General features: G+C 41.1%; 1 protein-coding gene and 1 long non-coding RNA gene across 2 annotated transcripts; both read right to left on the bottom strand.

Annotated features, from left to right (window-relative positions):
- LOC145406074 (uncharacterized) lies at positions 1–1330 on the bottom strand. The gene is made up of 2 exons (XR_013898499.1): positions 776–1330; positions 1–397 (listed from the first exon to the last, which is right to left on the bottom strand). It is a non-coding gene; the product is annotated as an uncharacterized LOC145406074 (long non-coding RNA).
- A 1324-nt stretch (positions 1331–2654) lies between these two features.
- LOC145406179 (uncharacterized) lies at positions 2655–6982 on the bottom strand. The gene is made up of 6 exons (XM_080277376.1): positions 6884–6982; positions 5526–5633; positions 4896–5010; positions 3741–4206; positions 2957–3141; positions 2655–2809 (listed from the first exon to the last, which is right to left on the bottom strand). Exons 1-6 carry the CDS (start codon positions 6980–6982, stop codon positions 2655–2657), a joined length of 1128 nt encoding a protein of 375 aa, XP_080133502.1.
- Between the last annotated feature and the right edge of the window lie 15230 nt (positions 6983–22212).

The following is a 22212-nucleotide window of genomic DNA, read 5'->3' on the forward strand; positions in this document are numbered from 1 at the left end:
TAGGAAAACTTACAGCAACTTTCACTACTGTTGCTGTCTTTCATCTGTATCACCATCTTGCTCCCACAGTCACTACTATGATGGTTGTGTTCAGTAAATCCTTGTTGTTGCTGCTGTTGTTGTGGCCCTTGATTAATCTGAACATGAACCTGGTATACTGCAGGTTGATGCTGCCCTCCTAATGCAGACCACCATCCTCCATTATGGTGACACAAGGGAGGTGCGGGACATTTGTATAACCAGGCAATAGAGCTGGCTGGTTATATCAATGTCACTATGTGATGACACCCGCTACAACATCGTCTTTGCAACATGGACCAAATCAGACACGGCAATGGAAGCTCCATAACACCTCTTTCTACTTGATAATACAAGGTGTCCCAGGAGGAAAGGACATCTATCTATCTATAGCCCAACGCCCTAATCCTGCAAAGGGTGGCCGCAGACAAAACGCCTCCAAGTCGCTCTGTCACCCACCATTTGACTACCCTCCCCCCAACTCACCCCCCCCCTCCCTCATATACCTCTCAACTCCATCCCTCCACCTCATCCTTGGTCTACCTCTCCCTCTCCCTCCTCCCACCTCACCCACATACACCCTCTTAGTCAGTCTTTCATTCTCCATTCTCTCCACATGTCCAAACCACCTCAGTGTATTTCTCCTAATCTTCTCAACCACATCCACATCCACCCCACAGCGTTCCTTCACTTCTTCATTCGTCAACCCGTCCCTCCACGTCACTCCACATGCTCCTCTCAAGTAACTCATTTCCACTGCTGTCACTCTTGATAGATGAAGGACTTCTGAGTCAGTAATGCTATATCAATGTGGATCCACATCTCAGCCATTACTGAGCTACAGTTATTGATGACCTTGTGGGCATAACTGGTATCCCTCATAAGCTGCCCATAAGAACATCAGACTCAGTAGCTCCATAATGGTTGAGATTTGGACCCATGTGGAAATAGCATTCTTTACACAGAATACCCTCATCTTATATTCCCTTTCCTCCTGGGACTCTCTGTCTTTCGCAAATTACACCTTAACATTCTCCCTTATGCTATTCATGTTGTTTTAAATCTACAAAGTTGTTGTTGAGTAACCGCAGTTTGTCTGGCAGACCATACCCATCAACTGCAGGCAAGCAACCATCCATGCAGAGCTGTCCCATGCAGTAATCACAGTTTGGGAAAGTGACTGACTGTACTTGTTATTTCATTTCCCATCCATTTCATATTCCCACAGATATTTCAAAATTTTGCTTTGTCTCATCTAGGATTACAGTGTTATGATGATGATGAAGCCACGATGATAATTATCAACAATGGCAATGATGATGATGATGACGATGATGATGATGATGATGATGACGATGATGATGATGACGATGATGATGATGATGATGATGATGACGATGATGATGATGACGATGACAATGATGACGATGATGATGACTGATGATGATGAGGACTGATGATGATGACGACGATGATGATGATGATGATGATGATGATGACAATGACAATGATGACGATGATGATGATGACAATGACAATGATGATGATGAGGACTGATGATGATGAGGACAATAATGATGATGATGTAGTTACTTCAAGAAAAAAAATTCACTGAGTTGAGATAATAAAAATAAATTTACAATGAAAGGTTAGGGCGCTCACTATCCACTCACTCGATGCAGTGCTGCTCTCAGGTGGCTACCCTTTCCTCTCTTCCTACCTTCTTTATTTCCTCTTCATTCTGTCTGCGGGCGACTCTACACTGAGTGATAAGCCAAATGGTTTGCTGGACACCAGGAAACCATTTACTATGCTGGGTGGTAACTATATAACCAAACTATGGCGCCTGGTGGCTTAGTGGGTAATGAAGCCGCTCCAACCAGATTGAGCCTGTGTCGGTTTATATCCAAGGGATGGTTGGGGTTATTGTTCATGTAATGCCACTCAGGGATGAGTGAGGCTGGTCACTCGTCTTAAATGTCAGGACCAACTTGCCTAGCCCTGGGCTCCTACTTTCCTTAAGGAGCAACACAGGATTAGATGATGTATGTATGTATGATTAAAAAAAAAAAAAAAAAAAAAGGGGGGGGCAGTTTTAAGAAATAAATAAGAAAAAGGTGCTATTCCCCCCCCCCCAATCGACAACACAATACAATAATTTGTTAATGTTCATCATCATCATCATCATCATCTAATCCAGTGTTGCCCCATGAGAAGCATAGAAGTCTGGGGCTAGGCAAGTTGGTCTTGACATTTAAGATGAGAATGACCAGCATCACTCATCCCTGAGCAGCATTACATGAGCAATAAACCCTAACACCCCTTGGATATAAACCAGCACTGGCTCAATCCGACTGGAACGCCTTATTTGCCCACTATATCACCAGGCGTCATAATTTGGTTATATAGTTATCACCCAGCATAGTAAATGGTTTCCGATGTACAGGAAACCGTTTGGCTTGTCACTCAGTGTAGACCCACCCGTAGACAGAAGGAGGAAGAAAGAATGAAGGAAAGAAAGACAGAAGAGGAAGAAGGAAGGAAGGAAAGAAGAGAGGAAAGGGCAATTGCCTGACAGCAGCACTATGTTGAAGAAGAAAAAAATAAGGAAGAAGAAGTGTTATGAGTTGAGATGATTACAACTTTTTCATTTTGTTCCATCCATATAACTTGAAGAGTGGTGGTGGGTTCCTCTTCATCTGGCTGAGTGTGGCGCATTGTGAGGAGAGGGTTGGAGTGCGACAAGGATAGCCCGTCTTGTCACCAATCTTGCACAGAGCTAGGTGACGGGCTGAAATGCAGGCACCAGAATTGTTAAAAAAAAAAAAAAAATAGAAAAGATTATCAAAAGGAATCATCATCATAAAATAGAATCATCATCATCATCAAAAAGAGAATCACTGTAACCACAAAATAAAACCAAGTTATTATAACTTACCGAGGGCATTGCCACTAACGTTGCTGTGGCCACATAGGCAGCGTAGGTGGCAGTGCAGGGGGATGGGAGGCCCGATTGCAAAGTAGCGTTGCTTGTTGCCAGAGGGGTGGAAGGCAGACCAATGGCGACTCATCATGTTGCGGCAGGACGTGGCATAAACACACTTGTGGCACTTCACATATGCTCTGTAAAATTATGGTAAAGAAAATATAGGGTGGTCCATATTTAACACTCCTTCCATTCAGCCAGGCAATTTCTCATGTGTTGCAGTGACAGCTCAGATAGTGTTCTCAGTGTCTACTCTGTATTATTTATTCATTTCCTACTCCCACAGCCACATCCAGGCCCACACCAGCAGACTGAACCATCCCTAAAACATGATGATAATGCCCAGTGAGTTTCTAGTGGAGCGATTTTTATGGATAATCCATTAGTTCTAGTTATAATTCTCCAGAACTATGACAGAAGATAAAATACAAACAGTCTTCTTATAAGCTGCTACTTGTTGTTATTTTTTATATTCCACATGGCAAAGGTACATTTATGGCACTTCACATATGCTCTGTAAAATCATGGCAAAGAAAATACACTTAGATTTCATTGCAAGTTGCCTGCTGACATCCTTTTTCTTACTGTATATTGTATTGTACACTAATGGCACTTCACACATGCTCTGCAAGATTATGGCATTCATCATCATCATCATGGCAACAATGACGATAATCTCAATGACTAAGACAAAAAAAAAAAAGAAAGAAAAAGAAAAAAGTGTGACGTGACATACGGAAAGTGTTGCTCTAAGGTGAGATTGGCGTCACACTCAATGCAGTAGAAGGCTTGGTCAGAGTTGTCATCAGAGTTGGGGTTGACCGTAAGGTTAAGGGAGGTGACGACAGAGAAGGTAGTGGATGACGGTGGCTGGCTCCGATCCACCTCATGGGAGATGAGTACTGAATTGCTGGAGTTGACTGTTGCCTTGTTGGAGTTGACTACTGACTTGCCGTAGGCACATGACACCTGACTAGGGTTGACTGTCACCTCAGAGGAATTGACTGTTCCTTTCCTGGAGGTGCATGGCACCTCATTGGAGTCAACTGTCACCGAGTTAACTACTGTCTTGCTGGAGGTGCATGACACCTCACTGAAGTTGGGTGATTGTTTGTCTACAACATTCACTGGGGACCCAACAAGCCTGTTGCGTTTGGACAAGAAGGTTTCCTTAAACTCCCAAGGCTTGAATCGTTTCAACCCTGGGAGAGAGAGATATGGGTAAAAGTCACAGCCAATCACAATTTATTTTTTAACAGTAGCAGCCAATACCATTTCATTTTTTAACTGCAACAACTAATTCCATTTTCCCCGTATGAGGTGATGGAGCAAAAGGTTACATTACTATCAGGGGAGACGATCAGCCTACTTCCTCTGGTGACATTACATGAGCCAAAAACCTCTTGTCACCTCTGGGAATCAAATTTATGGAAAGCTATTACTCCAACAAAGGAAATCTAGATACTAGGTCATCAAGCACCATTCATAAATGGCTTCCTTATTTCCTTGAAACCAGATCACATACATTTTAGCTGATTACTGCTGCTAAGATTCCCCCCCCCCACCCACCTAAAAGAGGCCACTTAAGTTTATAAAGTCTATCCTATGCTGAATAAAATTACAAGGGGATGGCAAAACCAGAATGACAAAATGTTCCTATGTTCAATGTGTTAATCATCAAGTCCTCCTCATTAGTCATCTTTTTATATTGGTTTATCTATTTACATATATATATATTACTATTTTGTATTTTTATGTTCACTAATTTCACTCATTTATTTTCTTTTCTGCAAATAATATCTATAACCTGGAGACTTGCTTTATAGTTTACTCAAGCTATCTTCATATGACTTGAAATGGATTACACGGAACCATCTGGCTCGCCACTCACCTTCACAATTTGCCCGTGAGACATGGTCCTCTCTCTGGTGCTTGGCATAGAGGTCTGAGGTTTGGGAAAACTCCAGGACACATCGGTGGCACTTTCTCCGATGCACCAGATGATACTGTAGTGAGAGGGTTGGGGCACAAAAATATTAATCCACTAAGCCTGGCTATGTTCATCCAATAAAAAAATTATTTGGAACTTTTGTGGTGTGACACAAAGTGACAAACAGACTAAGAATTTCAAATTACCAACATGACCAAATGAACACCATTTAACTTCTAAGAATCATTAAGATATTAATACAACTCTACATCCTCTTTGCCAGAACTCCCTGTGAATAGCACAACATTCTAGTGTTAATCTCTTGCTACAAGGAAAGATGGCAATTTTAAGCCAAATAGTAGCAGCCAAAGTTGCAGCCCAGGTTCATCCAAAATATGAAGACAATGGACTGCAGAATGATGCCGTACTTCTTCTGCAGTCCATCATCATTCTTTCTGGAGTCAGGGAGGGAACTAGAGGATGTTTGTGTAACTAGGCAACTCCATTGCCTGGTTATATCAATGTCATCACATGGAGGCATCCCTCACCAGCAGCCAAGTTTGCATAAATGGAGTACAGGACACAACGTACCCTGAGGTGGCAGGATACACGGATGGAGAAAGTGGATGCATTGTGTTCGCTGATGGTCCAGATGCAGAGGCAAAAGTGACACTGCACGTAGGGGGTGTTGGAATGAGCCTGTAGATATAAGTAATACACATGTGTACTGTATATGTATGTATGTGTATGTATATACAGGATATGTATGTATAAATATAAATAAATATATATATATATATATATAATATCTATCTATCTATCTATTGCCAGATGCCATAATCTATATATATATATATATATATATATATATATATATATATACATACAGTGGAGTCTCTTTTATCCGAAAATCATGGGACTTTCAAAGTTTTGTTTAATCGATTTTTTCGGATAAAAGATATTGTAATAATATGTAGGATACAAAGGAACAGTATTGTACTCACCTATCACCCATTTCTGGCGATGTCTAGCTCAGAACCACCACCAGCACCCCAAAAGCCACTCAACATCACCAAAACACTTAATACACTGTAGTAACTATGTATGTAACGGGGCTTTTGTAACTGTAATTGAAACTGTCAACTTAAATAAATCTTCACTCAAATAAACTTAAATAAATCTTCACTCAATTAAATTTAAATAAACCTTCACCAAAACAATTATGTAATTCACTGTAAGCAATTCAAACAAATAAAGTCTTAAACCTAACTGTTTTTTCATATTTTCTGTTTCCTTATTCAATCATTTCCACATCATCTCCCACATCATCCAAATCTTCCGAGGTGGTGGACGCAGGTGAGGGAGTGGGGGATTTCCTAGCAGGGGATATATATGCAGTCGTAAACTAACGCTAGTGACGCAAAACAAGCCCACCGTGTTTGAATTTTCAGAGAGATTTCAGATTTTTGCGGTTAATCGAAATGAGAATGTTTTAGTAAAACTTACGGTTAATGGCATATTACGGTTAAAAGAATTTTGGATAAAAGAGACTCCACTGTATGTGTGTATACATATATATATATATATATATATATATATATATATATATATACTCTCATCTTAAATGTCAGGACCAACTTGTCTAGCCCCGGGCTCCTATGCTCCTCATGGGGCAACATAGGACTGGATGATGGATGGATGGATGGACAGATAATAATAATAACAGTAGTAAAGGTTAGTATTTAAAAAAAATAAAAATAAATTAGAAAGTACACAACACTTGGGAAAAAAAAAAAAAGGCTAGTTATTCCCACAACTGTAAAAATACCCTGCCAAATACTTATAATAATGATGATGATGTGTGCACTGCTGAGAAATAAGGTGACAGAAAGGGTTAGAATGACAAAGAAGGTGTTGATGATGATGATGATGTGCGACACTCAACTGACCTTCCTGAAGTGATCGATGATACCAAAGAAGAATGAAGTGGCGAAGTGGCAGATGTGACATCGGTAGGGCAGCTCAGCCTCACAGTGCACAGATGACATGTGTTGGTACAATTGTTTCGTGTCGTTCTGGTGCTGTGAGCAGATCCTACACCACCTGTTACCTTGGTATATGTTAAGGTGTGCCTGAAATATATCCAGTTAACTATTAATATCTATTTACCTACCTATCTATCTGCCTATTCACCTATCTATCTATGCTTGTAGCTGATGTGATATGCCTTGCTCCTTGTGCATGCACTGTTGTGGGCCTGCAACCACAGTTGTTAATTAGGTTTATCTGTTTACCTACCTATCTATCTGGCTGTCTAACTACCTATTAATCTATCTATGCTTGGAGCAGATGTAGAATGACTTGTTGCCTTGCTATATGCTGTAGTAGGCCTGCAATGACACCACTTATCTATCTATAGCATTAATAACCACAATATTAAGAATCTAATTAATGGCTGTGTGTATCATTTAGTAAAGGCCGACAATCATTTTACTCACCACTCTCTCATGGAATGTTCGCCGGCCATTGGTGGTAAAGTGTGCAAGGCAGTAGGTACAGCAAAGGGCCTTGTCAGAGGATCGGTTACTGCTGATGTGACCCTTCATGTGGTCATAGAACACGATGTTGTTTGCCATGACGCTCTGCGAATGTTACCAAGGATCATAATTTTGTCACTTACTCTCTCTCTGTATCTAGTTATCTGTCTATCTATCTACTGCCAGACTCCTTAGTCCCATAAGTGGTGGTCACAAACGAATCACCTACATGTCTCCCTGACCTCTGCCAATTACTTATATATCTAGGTATTTATCTATTGCCAGACACTTTAATCCCTTACAGGGTAGTCAAAAACAAAATGCCTCCATGTCACTCTGTCCTCCTCCCATCAAGTTGCCATATCTCCAACAGAAGCCCCTCTTCCAGATATCTCTCCATCCCATCCCTTCATTACATTCTTGGTCTTCCCCTCCTCCTCCTTCCCTCTATCTCACTCACATACACTCTCCTAGTCAGTCTCTCATTCTCCATGCTCTCCACAGTGCCAGATCATCTCAAAGCATTTCTTGTGACACTTTCAATCACATCCAAATCAACAACACAATGCTCTCTTACTTCCACATTTGTCTGCCTGATCTCTAAGTAATTCCACATGTTCCTCTCAGATAACTATTTCCACTGCACTCACTCTTGACTTGAGTCCTTCCAACAGGGTCCGAGTTTCATGTTTATACATTAAAGTGAGGATCACAACAATGTCAAATAGTGATTTTTAGCTTCCATACTCACCTCCACATTATGATTCTGAGATGAGATGCTTGAAGTTCTTTATTATTGATTCCTTGTCATAACTCAGATCTGTTTTTGCAGGAAGGACATGAAATAGAATTTTCCATGTCTCATTCTTTCCAGGAAAGAAACTTAGTTATGAGAGAAAAACCATCATAAAAATGTGCTTCTTTTGGCGAGATGGACAAAGAAATGATTGTAGAGACTAGTGACATCTCAGATTCTTCCTGGAAAAACAAATCAAGGGTATAACAGAGGACTGATTGTAAGTATGTTTGAGAACCCTGCCTTTGTATTGTTCAGTGACGTACCTGACACAGGTGGCACTGGAAGACGAAAGCATTGAACTTCCGTCCCAGTGTGCGGTTGCCGGGGATGAAGCCATAGTAAAAGGTCTCCAGGGACATCAACTTGGGTACACTGGTTTGGTTGTGGTCACTCTTACGTTTCTCAGACATTGTTTCAGCCATGAGCTCATCGGTGAGTCTACAGAGAGTTTGGACTGGTAAATGTGAGGCTATGTGTGGAGTCATGATTCTGCAGTCTTGGACAGTGAGTGAATGGGAGTGTGGCTTATTCAACTGGGCAAAATTTGGCTAGTATATCATTCTTATCAGGTCTTTTTGTCTATCTGGATCCTACCTCAACCAGTCTGAACATGGAAAACGAGGCTGGGTGATGACAATGATGAAGATGATGATGATGATGATGATGATGATGATGATAGATGATGATGATGATGATGATGATGATGATGCAAGCTTTAAGAGATATAGTTTTTATTACTTAGTTTCTCCCTCTATCATTTTTTTTTTCTTTTCTTTTTTTATCTGGCTCTCTATACCCTAACACACCCTAGTCTTAGAGAGGGAAAAATGATGATGATGATCATCATCATCATCATACTTGCAGTATTTATTTTCATAAGTAAGTTTTGTATGATAATTTTCATCTCCAAGTAACAGGAATAAACTGAACACACACACACACACACACACACACACATATTTAGAGAGAGAGAGAGAGAAAGACACACACACACACACACACACACACACACACACACATACACACACGCAGTGATCTCTTTCTAATCGAGCTCTTGGCTACAGCATCCTTCATTATCACTGCTGGATGGATGTTTGCACTCCTCCCATTACTGTGCAGTTTTTTACTAAAATACTTTGTTATCGGGCAGCTGAGCTGGTTTTTGCCAACAATGATGGCTCAAAATCTGTGATTTCTGATGGCTTCAAGGATTTAAAAATGATGCCCTATTAGAGGAGTTAATCCCAGGTGGTGTAGACCATTAACTCTCCACCCCCTAGCCTCAGAACCCCATACCTCAAGAACATCTCAGGTCTCTCTATGGTATGTGTTGCTTCCTTATTGTGCCCTTTTCATCACTTTCTATTAACCAAACCATGCATATGTGTGTATATGATACTTATCATAACATTATGTATGTATTTAGTGGGTCTAAATAAATTATTTTATGAGGATAAATCTCGACTTACAAGCGGGATCCCTGGTACCAATTAGGACATCCCATAGGTTCTGTGGTTTCGTTATCACAAAATTTCATCATCACAGACTAAGCACGGGACTGATTATGCAATAACCAAGGGATCACTGTATATCACCAGACTGAATAATTTGATAAAGCAACAGTATAATACACTATTTCAATCTATTCATAGTAGCTACTTTAATTTTTGTTTGGTCTAACTACTTAGAAAAGTTTCTTCTATGCTGAACAAATTTGTCTGGAAATCTATCTATCCATACCCATATGCCTAAATCTGGGAAGGGGTGGCCACAATGAATAGCCATCATTTCACCCAGTCCTTCACCATCAGGTTGTCCTCTCTCTAACTCACACCCTCCTCTCTGCTATATCTCTCCATCTCATTCTTGGTCTTCTCTTCCCCCTTCCCCTCACTCACATACAATCTACTAGTTAGTTTCTCATACTCCATTCTCTCAACATGGCTAAAACATCTCTAGGTTCTTCTTTAATAAATAATTAAAATAAAAAAGACTGAAGAGGGTTAACCAATCAACAGAATACATTACAATATTTACCACTCTCTGGAATGTTTTTGTATTTTCGTGTGTGCAGTGGAGCTGCTTGGTTACACAAACATCCCTCAACTCCTCCCCAATCCCCCTATGAGAAACATGGTGGACTGCAAGAAAATGACAATTTCAGCCTTCACGTCACTGGGTTCACATTTAGATGAGCCTGCGGTTGCAAGTACCGCACTGCTGCTACTACTACTGGTTCTATTACTACTACTACTACTACTACTCCAGCTACTATTACTACTTACTCCTCTAGCAAATGCGTCCGTTTTTTCAGCGTGTGCAGTCCCACCAATGACTGAAGACTCTTCTTCTTCCACTGGTTGCCTTGGTTGAACGTTTTTGACATCTCCTGACCTGAGACAAACGTGCGATGAATTTGGGGGTCCCAAACGGTCAACTCGACCTCATCTTGATCTGAAGCAGTGTGGTTAATCACTTGGCTTGGCTCTCTCGACTCAGTATTATCTTGATCTGACACAGTGTAGTCTTGATTTGACTCAGTATGGTTGATTTCTTGATCTGGTATTCTCAACTCAACATTATCTTGATTTGATGCAAGGTAGACAAAGTCTGGATTTGATGCAGTGTAGTTAAAGCTTTTATCTGGTACTCTTGACTTAACAGTACCTTGATCTGACACAGTAAGGTTAATTTTTTGATCTGACACTGCCAACTCAACTGTATCTTGATCTGACTCAAGTCCTTGATCTGACACAATAAGGTTAATTCTTTGATCTGACACTCCCAACTCAACTGTATCTTGATCTGACACAAGTCCTTGATCCAACACTTTTGACTTAACAGTATCTTGATTTGACACAGTGTAGTTAAATCCTTGGTCAGTTCTTGACTCAGCATTCTCCCTCTCTGATTTGATGTAGACACACTCCTTGTCTGACATTTCGGTCTTAATCTGCTGGTCTGGGACTCTTGTGGATTCAATGATATTGGTCTGGTCTGACGTAACTAGCAGTGTCTGGTTTGGCATGGTTTGGTTGGTATAGATGGTATGGTTAGGGCTTTGGCTGGTATGGATGGTATGGTTAGGAATGGTTTGGTTGATATGGGTGACATGGTTTGGATGAGCTTTGCTGGTAGGGATGGTGTGGTTTGCTTGTATTTGGTTGGTATGTTCCGCTTGTACTTGGTTGGTAGAGAAGGAATGATTTGGCACAGCTCGGTTGGCACTCGTGGTATTGTCTGCTGGCTCCACTGTGGGGATGTCACTGAGTAGAGCACCAATCTGTGAAAGGTATTAACATTCTATATAGCAATCCATTAGAGTCCAGCCACTCTAACCTGGAAAAGTTCCCTAACCCCTAGTGGCTCAGGTGATGGCTTATTGTACTCAGAGTGGAGGGTTAATCTGACTAGTAACCAAGACCAACCTGTAAGAACCACTAGTATTTTATAAGGTTATGTGATACTATAGTGCATTCACTCTAACTTGGCAAAGATCCCTAAACCATTTCTGTTCAGCGGATAGCCAAGTACTGTATAGTCAGACTGGAGATTGGACTTGACTAGTCACCAAGGAGAATCATTCCTGCCTCTTAACTATGGCTGATTGAATTTCATGCAACCATTATATTCAAGCTGTGGAGGTGGCCCAGTTCTGTCTGATGTAAACAAACTGAGTATAACCTCTCTACTACTACGACTTATTTACATACACTCTGTCCATGTTTAAAACTGTTTCACTTGAATTTTTTCAACAGTAATAAATCTCACACAAAAACAGGTACAGCAACAAGAATAAATTAAACAAGGATTGTCCCTTGCATTTCAGGGGAGTCTACTTTCCTCTATTTTCTCCCATCTTTCCTGTCTCCTTTCATTACTTTCCTTTCCAATTAAAGTAACTGTACACTGAGTGACAAGCCCAATGGTTTCTTGATACCAAGGAATCCATTCATAACATGCAGTGGTAATTATATAACCAAGTAACGGGATGATGTGGAGCCAACTGCGATGACCCTGTTGACAGAGTGGAGAGACCAAACATTCACAAGCCTCTCCTCGTCTAGCTGTGGCAAGGTGCTGCTCACCATAAGGGAACATCAGTTAACAGCATGGGACAGCCCTGCAGGAGTAACTGTTTGTCTGTGGTTGATTGATCTTCTTGGCCGGAGAGACTGAGGATACTTAACAACAACAACAACAACAACAAGCAAATTATGAGTCTCGGCTCTCGCTAAACCACATCTCAGGCCTGGGGTCAACTCACCTCCGGGGTAACCTCTATGCTCTCGACTGCAGAGGTGGCATTGCATTGCATCTGCCAGACACTATCTTCTAAAGGATCAAAACGATCCTTGTTGCGGGTGTATACTTGAGTCTCTGAAAATCTTGGGGTGAAAGACTTCAAGGCCATATATGGGGAGTCCATGGTGAGTGGTAAATCATACTGGCAAGATTGCTGGGGGTAGTTGGCAACGTGTTCCAGCAGATGGAGCAACCCACTGCCAACTGCAAACAGGAAGAGGAGAAGGAGACGGTTTACGATTATATTTTTGGTGGCTATTGAGATTTCAAGATTTCTTAGTGGCTGAGGAGAAGAAAGCTGCTTAAGATTATATTCTTAGGAGGTTTCAGAGACGTCATGAATATATGCAGCTTTGATGATTTCGTGAAACATCCTTTTAAGCAATTTATTGGTTGTATTTTAAGTGGCTGTGGAGATTCATGACACTTACTGTATTTCTTACCAATATATAGGCTGAATTCTAAGTGGCTTTGGAGATCTTAGGACACATATTTCTTAGCAGTTTATCACCATCACCACCATTCCTGATGCCTTTCCTTCCCTGCTAATGATCGTGTGAGGTTAATCACAAGCCAACTTACCCTCTGCCTCCATTGTGGTGAGACTCTTGATGTGAGACAACATATTGATGAACGAGATGGCGCCATACTGACCATAACGCTCTCGCCAACACAGCTCATTCAACACAAGCTGTACCTCACTCTCACTCAACTTCACCAGTGGCTTCTGCAGAGAAAAATGAATGCAGAGAGTCCTTGTCATTTGTTGGAGTTTTTACAATCTTCTGTTATTAAGTGAGGCATGGAGGATGGTACTGGACAGCAAAAGTAGCTTACAGTGCAGGCCCAAGCTCACTATGCATTCAACTATTACGTGATCATTTGTTCACACAATCTCCGCATTGCAGCACACATTTTTTCTGTATATGATCATCAATTTCACCTATGTGATTCCTATGACCCCCTACGATGCCCAGTTTTTCGATATACAATTGCCAATTTCACTCATACGATTGCAATAATCCCTGCATTCAACAACTGATCAACTGTTACCCAATCATTTTTCCAGGCACCTATCCTGATCGTATAGCAAGGTTGTCCTGGCTTAAATCCTCAAATACGATCAGGTTACACTAATGGAAAACCGACTAGATACAATCGTATACTGAATGTAGGCAACATTGCGATCATACAAACAATGGGAATTGTATAAGTGGCAATGGCAATCAAGTACATATATATATATATATCATCCAATCCTATGTCATCCCATGAGAAGCATAGGAGCCTGGGGCTAGGCAAGTTGGTCCTGACATTTAACATGAGAGTGACCAGCCTCACTCATCCTGTATATATAAAAGTGATAAGGCCATAGGCTATATGCGAACAATCGTATGGCAGGGTTTCAAAATACATCTCCATCTTATCCCACTATCTCATCCTCGGTCCTCCCATCTCCCTCCCACCCAAATTTCACATATACTCTCCTACTCAACTTCTCATCCTCTACTCTCTCCACTAGACCAAACCACCTAAAGCAACTTCTCAAAGTCGTTTCCAGTACATCCGCAGGAACACCACATTCCATCACATCCTCATTTGTTTATGTCTCTCCATGTAACTCCACAAGGTCCTCTCAGATGACTCATTTACTACTTCAGTCAATAAAATGGCTCTCTCTATAAGGTTAAGTAAAATCTAAAATTAGGAAATATGTGAGTGGATTTTATCTTTATTCATTTATTTATTTGTGGTAGATGGGGGCACTCACCATCCACTCACTTGATGTAGTACTGCTCTGGGGTGTCTGCCCTTTCCTCTCCTCTCTCCATTCCTTCCTTCCTCTTCTGTCTTTCTTTACTTCATTCTTTCCTCGTCTTTCTGCCTACAGGTGACTTTACACTCCCTCTTTTGTCTTTCTTTCTTTCATTCTTTCCTCTTCCTTCTGCCTATGGGTGACTACAATGAGTGACAAGCCTAATGGTTTCCTGTACACCAGGAAACCATTTACTACGCTGGGTGGTAACCATATAACCAAATTATGGTACCTGGTGGTTTAGTGGGTAATTACAGCACTCCAATCGGATTGAGCCGGTGAAGGTTTATATCAAAGGGGTGGTTGGAGTTACTGCTCATGTAATGCCACTCAGGGATGAGTGAGGCTGGTCACTCTCATCTTAAATGTCAGAACCAAATTGCCTAGCCTCGGGCTTCTACGCTTCTTGGGGCAACGTAGAATTGGATGATGAATGGATGGACGGATTATTTATTTACCGTATGTAAGGTGGGGCCATGATTCTCAAGGCTTGAACGATCAGCAGAATGACTGAATGGACCATTTCACTGTACAGTATTTTCTTTTTCCTTATTTCTGAATCCTACTGCTGCCATCCCCCCCCCCCCTTTTTTTTTGGTGGAAATGAAGTTATGTTGATGATGATGATCATGGTGTGGTAGTGGTGGTGAATAGGACACCACAAGCAGAAAAATTGGTCACAGGGCAGTTTATCCTTAGTCTTACCTGTATCAACTTCAATACGTGATTCTTGAGGTAGAATACGATGTTTGCATTGGTCAGCCAACTGCCCGTTTCACCCTTCTGAACTCTGTTCTTCTTACCATCACACAAGTGTACCTGAAAACAATACATTACTTTCATTTTCTGATGTAATCTACAAATGATACCATGTTTACAGAATCCATGTGTTAGGGTTGACCATGGTACTGCAGGTCGATGAACTGCAAGCTAAAGCAAGTGTCAAAACCAGCTAACTACTTCCCAAGAGTTACTGGAAGCTGCTGGAAAAAATGAAACTTGGGATGTGTAAAATGATTTGTAACAACGTGAGAGTCTCAGCTTGGACTTTGACTCATATACAGTCAATCACAAGAAGATCAAGTGACTGTGTCCAGGACTGAATGTTTCCTGCCTAAGTGTGATGATTGCATGGTCAGCTACCAAGCTTGAAACATCTGAATCTCATGGTAGTACCTTCCAGGGTCTATGGTAGCCTTCCATTACTATCTATAACTTTAATTTTGCATTATAATAATAAAAAAAAATTTAAATCTATTTTTCTTTTTATATATCCTTGTAATAAGTTGTCTTTACTGATGTTCTTCCTTGCTACTGGCACTGGAAAGGGAGACCTTCACATGGTAGCTCCAATATGACTAGGTGGCTCCACTGTCTAGTTATACAACTGTTCCTCAGTTCACTCCCTATCCTCTAAAAGGAGGACTGTGGACTATAGGAGAATGGTAATTTCTGCCTTAAGTCCACTGGGTTTACAACCTGATATGCCTAGGGCTGCAACTACTACTACTAATTCTTGCTATTAAGCTGACATCAAACTAAAGAATACTGGTAACTGTTTTATTCTCAATAATGGTATTCTGTTACCCATCCCTGCCTTATAATGAACACTGCCTGTACTATTTTACTCTTACCTTAGGGTAGTTCATGGATGGCAGGGTCTTGGCATTCCATGGCCAGTCACACACAATTTAGGCAATCAGGTGTATATACTCCCATCACGTATTGCAGCTAAAAAACAGCCACAAATGTTTAATTTATCAACAACTTAATGTTATGGTAGCAAGTGATATTCTTCTGGCTGAACTTGGTGTAGTCTATGGAGTAGTAGAAGTAGCTGAGTAATGCAAACCCAGTGGACTGCAGGCTGAAGCTACCCTTCTCTGGCAGTCCACCATCTTTCGAGGGAAAGGCAATGGATCTTTCTAGTTATATTAGTGCCACTAAGGGAAGGCATTCCTCTCCAGCACTGTAGTTCATGGACCACAAGCAAAATAATAGTAACATATTAGCTAGAACACAATGGAAACAGATGTCCTCAGGCTACAGAGAATTATCAGGGGTACCTGTATTTAAAATGATAACTGGCTCTACTCTTTTCCCTTACCTTGCTATAGTTCATGGATCGTAGGGCATCAGCAATCCATGGCTGATCACATATAACCTGGGCAGCCGGATCCACAACCTCCAACAAACACTGCAGAACGGATGGATCAACTTCGGGTCTTTGTGACGGGTTTGACTGGTGGCTCGAGAAGAACAAACGATAGGACATGGTGTAGAAGTCATACACTCCAACAACAACACCCTTCTGAAATTTTACAATGCAATATCATCACCATCATCATCTCTGATGCCTTGCTCCCCCATAATCTTAACCCCTTCATCATCATCATCATCATCATCTCTGATGCCTTGCTACCCCATAATCTTAACTCCTTCATCACCACAATCATCATCATCTCTGGTGTCTTGCTCCCACAATGTGAACCACTTCATCATTATCTCTTATGCCTTGCTCTATCCTGGGAACCCCTTGAAAGGGGATGGGTGTGACTGATGCACCTCCAGGCTACTTTATTCACATCTTTCTCACTCTCAAAAAAACTCCTCTTCCTCTTCCTTTCCTTTCACCAATATACATTGTTCCATTCTTTTCTTCCATACTACATAAGAAGTGCCTCTAACAACACTGCCCTCATCTCACTTTCAGATTTTCTTTGGCACCCTATCCATGTGCATTTTTTGTCTGTCCATATCCCTTCACTATGAAATAAAAAACAGCCAATCACATTTTACCCTCTTTCTGGTGGCAAGGCCCAAGGCTATTTAACTGCAGTCCAATACATGTAACAGTAGAGACTAAGGAAGCATGATGTCAATTCTATGTACAGTATTTACCAACCAATCCAACCCTATCCTGGCATCCTCTCCACCACCACCCACATCTAAAGGCCCTTCCACATGATCACCAGGCACTTGTGTCCAAACATGCTACTCAACAGTAGTAGTAGTGGTAGTTGTTCCCTTGGCAGTCTGGCCGAACAGCCCCGAGTCCCTAAGGAAGGCCACAGCCAAGATTCAACAGTTTTGAGGCATGGTGACAAAATGCACTATAAACAGTGGACCAAGAGCGGAGATGGTGCTTCATTTCATTACATCTACACAATCATTTTCCAAGCAGTTTTCATTACCATACTCCAACACCACAGATGCCCAATGATGCGTGCAAGGGCCTTAACCCAACATATCCATATCTGTTCTCAATCACCCCTGAGGAACAAAATAGCCTCGTGAATCTTACCAAACTCTCAATATCAATGATGCCGACACTAACTGATGAACTTCGTTTGCCAAAGTTGCATATCTGGTTCTGGACGATGATGGTGCACACCGCTCGCAGGTATCGGTACAACTGACTGACATACATCCTCTTAATCTGCAACCAATCAGCCACATGTGAGTTCTAGGTTACAAGGAAATAAAAAATATTGATAGTGATAATTTTCCATTGTATTAATATAAACCACAGAGATAAATATCAAGTGAAAATATTTTTGACATAACATCAAGTACAACAGACCCTCGCTTTAATAGGCTACAGTAATAGGAAGGCGGTCGAATCCGATAAAGACAATAATCTGTATATCAGATGATCCCACCGAGGTGGGATGACAATTATGATAACATTAACCAAAATGGCAGACAAGGAGTGGATGATGGATGAATAGATTAAAAAAAAAAAACTGACAATGATGACACTAAAATTTAAGACATACATTACACCCACATACCCACCTGCACTATAGAATCCATTTTCAAAGCAGTGGTGTAGCAGGACCAATAGTAGATGACCCTGAGGATGGAGGTGGGGGACACGTCTTCACTCGGTATGCATGCAAAGAAGCAGTTGTTGGAGTTCCTTAGCTTCTTGTTGCGACAGCACTGGAGGTCCCACATGTACATGTCAATCGTCGCTGGCCCAGAGTTGGTTGTGATCTCCTGTGTGGACAGTGGAGAAAATAAAGCATAGTCAGATCTCAATAATCTCTTAAAGCAGGGTGATATGTGGTTTCTCCACAGTTACCGAAATCATATGGAGGCAGCAAGAATTACCGTAAAAGAACAAATACATTATTGCACTGCACAAGTTAAAGCTGAAAAGAATGTGACCTCTACAGTCAAAAAGTGTATTAAAAATGGCTTTGGAGATTCTGTAACACCTCTTTCTTAATGATTTACTGTATTTCACACATTACAGCTCACTGTGCTCTTGTGTGTTACTGATGCAATCTATGTCAATATTTTATCTATCTATCTACCATCATACATCTTACTCTCATTAGGGTTGGCCACAAACTGTCTATATAACTCTGTCTTCAGCCATCTGGCTGCCCTTTCTCCAACTCACACCCTCCTCTTTCATACTGTATAGCTCTCCATCTCATCCTTCCACTTCATTCTCTGCCTCCTCTTCCCCTTTCCTCTCTCCTCCTCACTCACATACACTCTCCTAATAACCCTCCTAAACTGGTGAGAGTATAAGACACAAAGCAGGATCTTGTGCGAATGACAAACATTTACTGGGATACTGGTCATGGCGCGGGACGTCCTGCAATGTTGCCGGCAGTACTGGTAGGCGGGTAGAAGGCCAGATGACAGCATCCATGCCACGAATTGGTGAGGATCATTCCTCACCACACGCTTCAGCATCATACCTGTAGGTAACACTCGGTCAGTCACCATCCATGCCACAAATGGATGCAGATCACAGCTCACCACACAGTTCAGCATATTATCTGTACATAACACATATACAGTCGGTCTTTACAGCATTCACATTACGAACAGGTGTGGATCACAGCTCACCATATGTTTTAGCATATTACCTGGTACCATCCACTCAACTGATGTAGTGCTGCCTACTTCTTCCTCCATCTTTATCAATCTATTTCTCTGTCAGCTCTCATCTTTTCCTTCTTCTCCCATTCCTTCCTGTCACTTTTTATTACTCTTCTTTCCACTTCAGGTGACTCTACATTAAGTGTCAAGTCTAATGGTTTCCTTTAACCCAGGAAACCATTTACAATGCTGACTGGTAACCATATAACCAGGCTACAGGTGAAGTTTAGCCTTCTATGGTGCCTCTGTTACCTGGTTGGGGTGTTGCAAATGTAGTATCCATCCAGTAAACACACCTCAACACTCTTCCCCACACCTCACTGTGGTGAGGAGCTGTCTACCACAGGAAAGCATCCATTCAGTATGCAGGAGAGCCCTACATGGGCAACTGCTTGAGTGGGGTTGATGGGTCTGCTCAGCCACAAAGACTGTGGTATTCAACAACAACAGCAACCTGCAGGTAGCATGCATGCACAGTAAGTCTTTGTATATATTTTGTCTCTTTTGCCTTTTTTTCTCTTTAAGAGAATGTCCTTGTTATATCAAAGTGTCTTGATTTCATCCCAACTTAAGTGTGGGGTAAAAGGGGAAAAAAATTGCGAACATTATAAAACTTATTGGCATTCTTTCACAGCTGCTAAATTTAAACTTCTACAAAGGAATTTAAAAAAAAAAATTACAGTGCTGACATTCTTTCAGAACTATTCGTTCTGATACATAAAAAATAAACACAACAGAACTTACTAGCATTCCTTCTGAGCTGCTCATTCTGATCTTCTATACACAAATAAATAAATAAGATACAAACACACACATACACATCAGAAAGAGAAAAGGACCTAGGTATGATTGACAATAACAGACTATCTCCGGCTGACCACATCAGTGAGAAGGTACGGAACATGTATACAGTACATTGCTTGCCAATATGAAAACAGCGTTTACATACATAAATGAAGACATGCTAAGAAAGATAATAACATCATTCATCAGACCAACCCTGGAGTATGCATCAGTAGTCTGGAGTCCTCATCTCAAAAAACACGTAGACAAGATTGAAAAAGTTCAAAGGGCCACTACAAGATGGGTACCAAGCTTAAAGGATCTAAGCTACGAAGAAAGACTAAATAAACTGAATCTACCAACACTACAGGAGAGAAGGAAAAGAGGTGATATGATTATGCTATATAAAAGCATATCAGGGAAGGAGAAAAAAGACATAAATGATTACTTAACGTATGGGGAAGCATCAGCAAGAGGACACTGCAAATAACTGCATGAAAAGAGAGGTGATAAAGACGTAAGGAAATTTAGTTTCCTAAATAGAGCAATTGATCAGTGGAATGCACTACCGAATGAAATAGTGTGTGCCAAAACAATTCACAAATTTAAGGATATGTATGATAAATATGGTTTAAGACACGGGACAGTACGAGCTTGACTCATTCCTGTAAAGATACAATTAGGTAAAAACACACACACACACACACACACACACACACAGAAAACTTACTGGCATTCTTTCTGAGCTGCTCATTCTTATCTTTCTTCTCAGTGGCCTTGGGGCGGGCAAACACATGGAGCATCGGGAATTTGTATGGTCCGATTTCAGACTTTTTTACTATCTTGGTGCCATCGGTGATGCCATCGCTGAAGTGCAAGGAAATAATATCAGGGTTTATTTATCTATTTATATCTATCATCCAATCCTTTTTTGTTCCATCACGAGTATCTATCTATCAATCTATCTACTGTATTTATATCTCTCTATCATCCAATCTTCTTTGCCCTACTAAGAGTGTATGGCCCTGGAGCGAGGCTACTCAGTCTCAAAACTTAAGGCACTGATGACCAGTCTCACTCACCCCCAAGTGGCATTATGTGAACTACAGTATAAACTCCAACCAACCCTTGGATGTAAGTCCATACTGGCCCTATCTTGTTGATGTACCATAATCCACTAGACCCCCCAGCATTAGTCTATTTTTCTATCTATTGCCACATAGGGTATCTTAAACCTTGGGCAGGTAACAATAAGCAAATCACATCAACAGGGAAAAAAAAAAGGTCACTCTAATTTTACTGCCTTTGAGGTATAGGCAGCCAGAACTAGGCTAACATACTCGAATTCATTTAAGGTAGATGACAAGGCTACTCTCTTTGGTTACAGACTAACTGGGGGAAGCCTGATCCAATAAAGCCGATAGTCCATCATATCCAACGAACTAATTGGGAGGAAGCCTGATCCGATAAAGCCGATAGTCCATCATATCCAACGGACTAATTGGGAGGAAGCCTGAGCTGATAAAGCCGATAGTCCATTATATCCAATGGTCCCCTCCTGAGGTGGGTTTTCATGCACTTGTTCAAAAATAAATGAGTACAAGAGCATGTTCTAGTAATAAAAATTAGAACTACAGTATATGGTACCCATTTTACACTAACTTGACATATAATTTCACGCTTTTGTAGCTTATCTCACATCCATGTCATGTAACCTCTTCATGACTATAGTAATACAGAATTATTATAGTCTGTTATTACTACTCAGCAATCACAATGGGAAGGGTGCAATATCAGGCTAGGTGGGAGTAAAAGGTGTAGGAAACATGCACTGCACCGTATTTAACAGACACCGTTAGTTATAGGTGACAGAATCTCGGTGGTCTTCTCGTGTCTGTTAAATCAAACATCTGGTCTATTGAGGTCCGTTACAGCAAGGGTCTACTGTATACATACAGTACGTACATACGTACATCTATATATATATATACAAAATCATTATCATCATCTAATCCAGTGTTGCCCCATGAGGAGCCTAGGAGCCTGGGACTAGGCAAGTTAGTCCTGACATTTAAAATGAGAGTGACCAGCCTCATGCATCCCTGAGTGGCATTACGTAAGCAATAAACCCCAAGC

This window comes from Coenobita brevimanus, chromosome 69 (assembly GCF_032717465.1).
Source record: "Coenobita brevimanus isolate Jiangsu-jjx chromosome 69, ASM3271746v2, whole genome shotgun sequence".
Classification (NCBI taxonomy): Eukaryota; Metazoa; Arthropoda; class Malacostraca; order Decapoda; family Coenobitidae; genus Coenobita; species Coenobita brevimanus.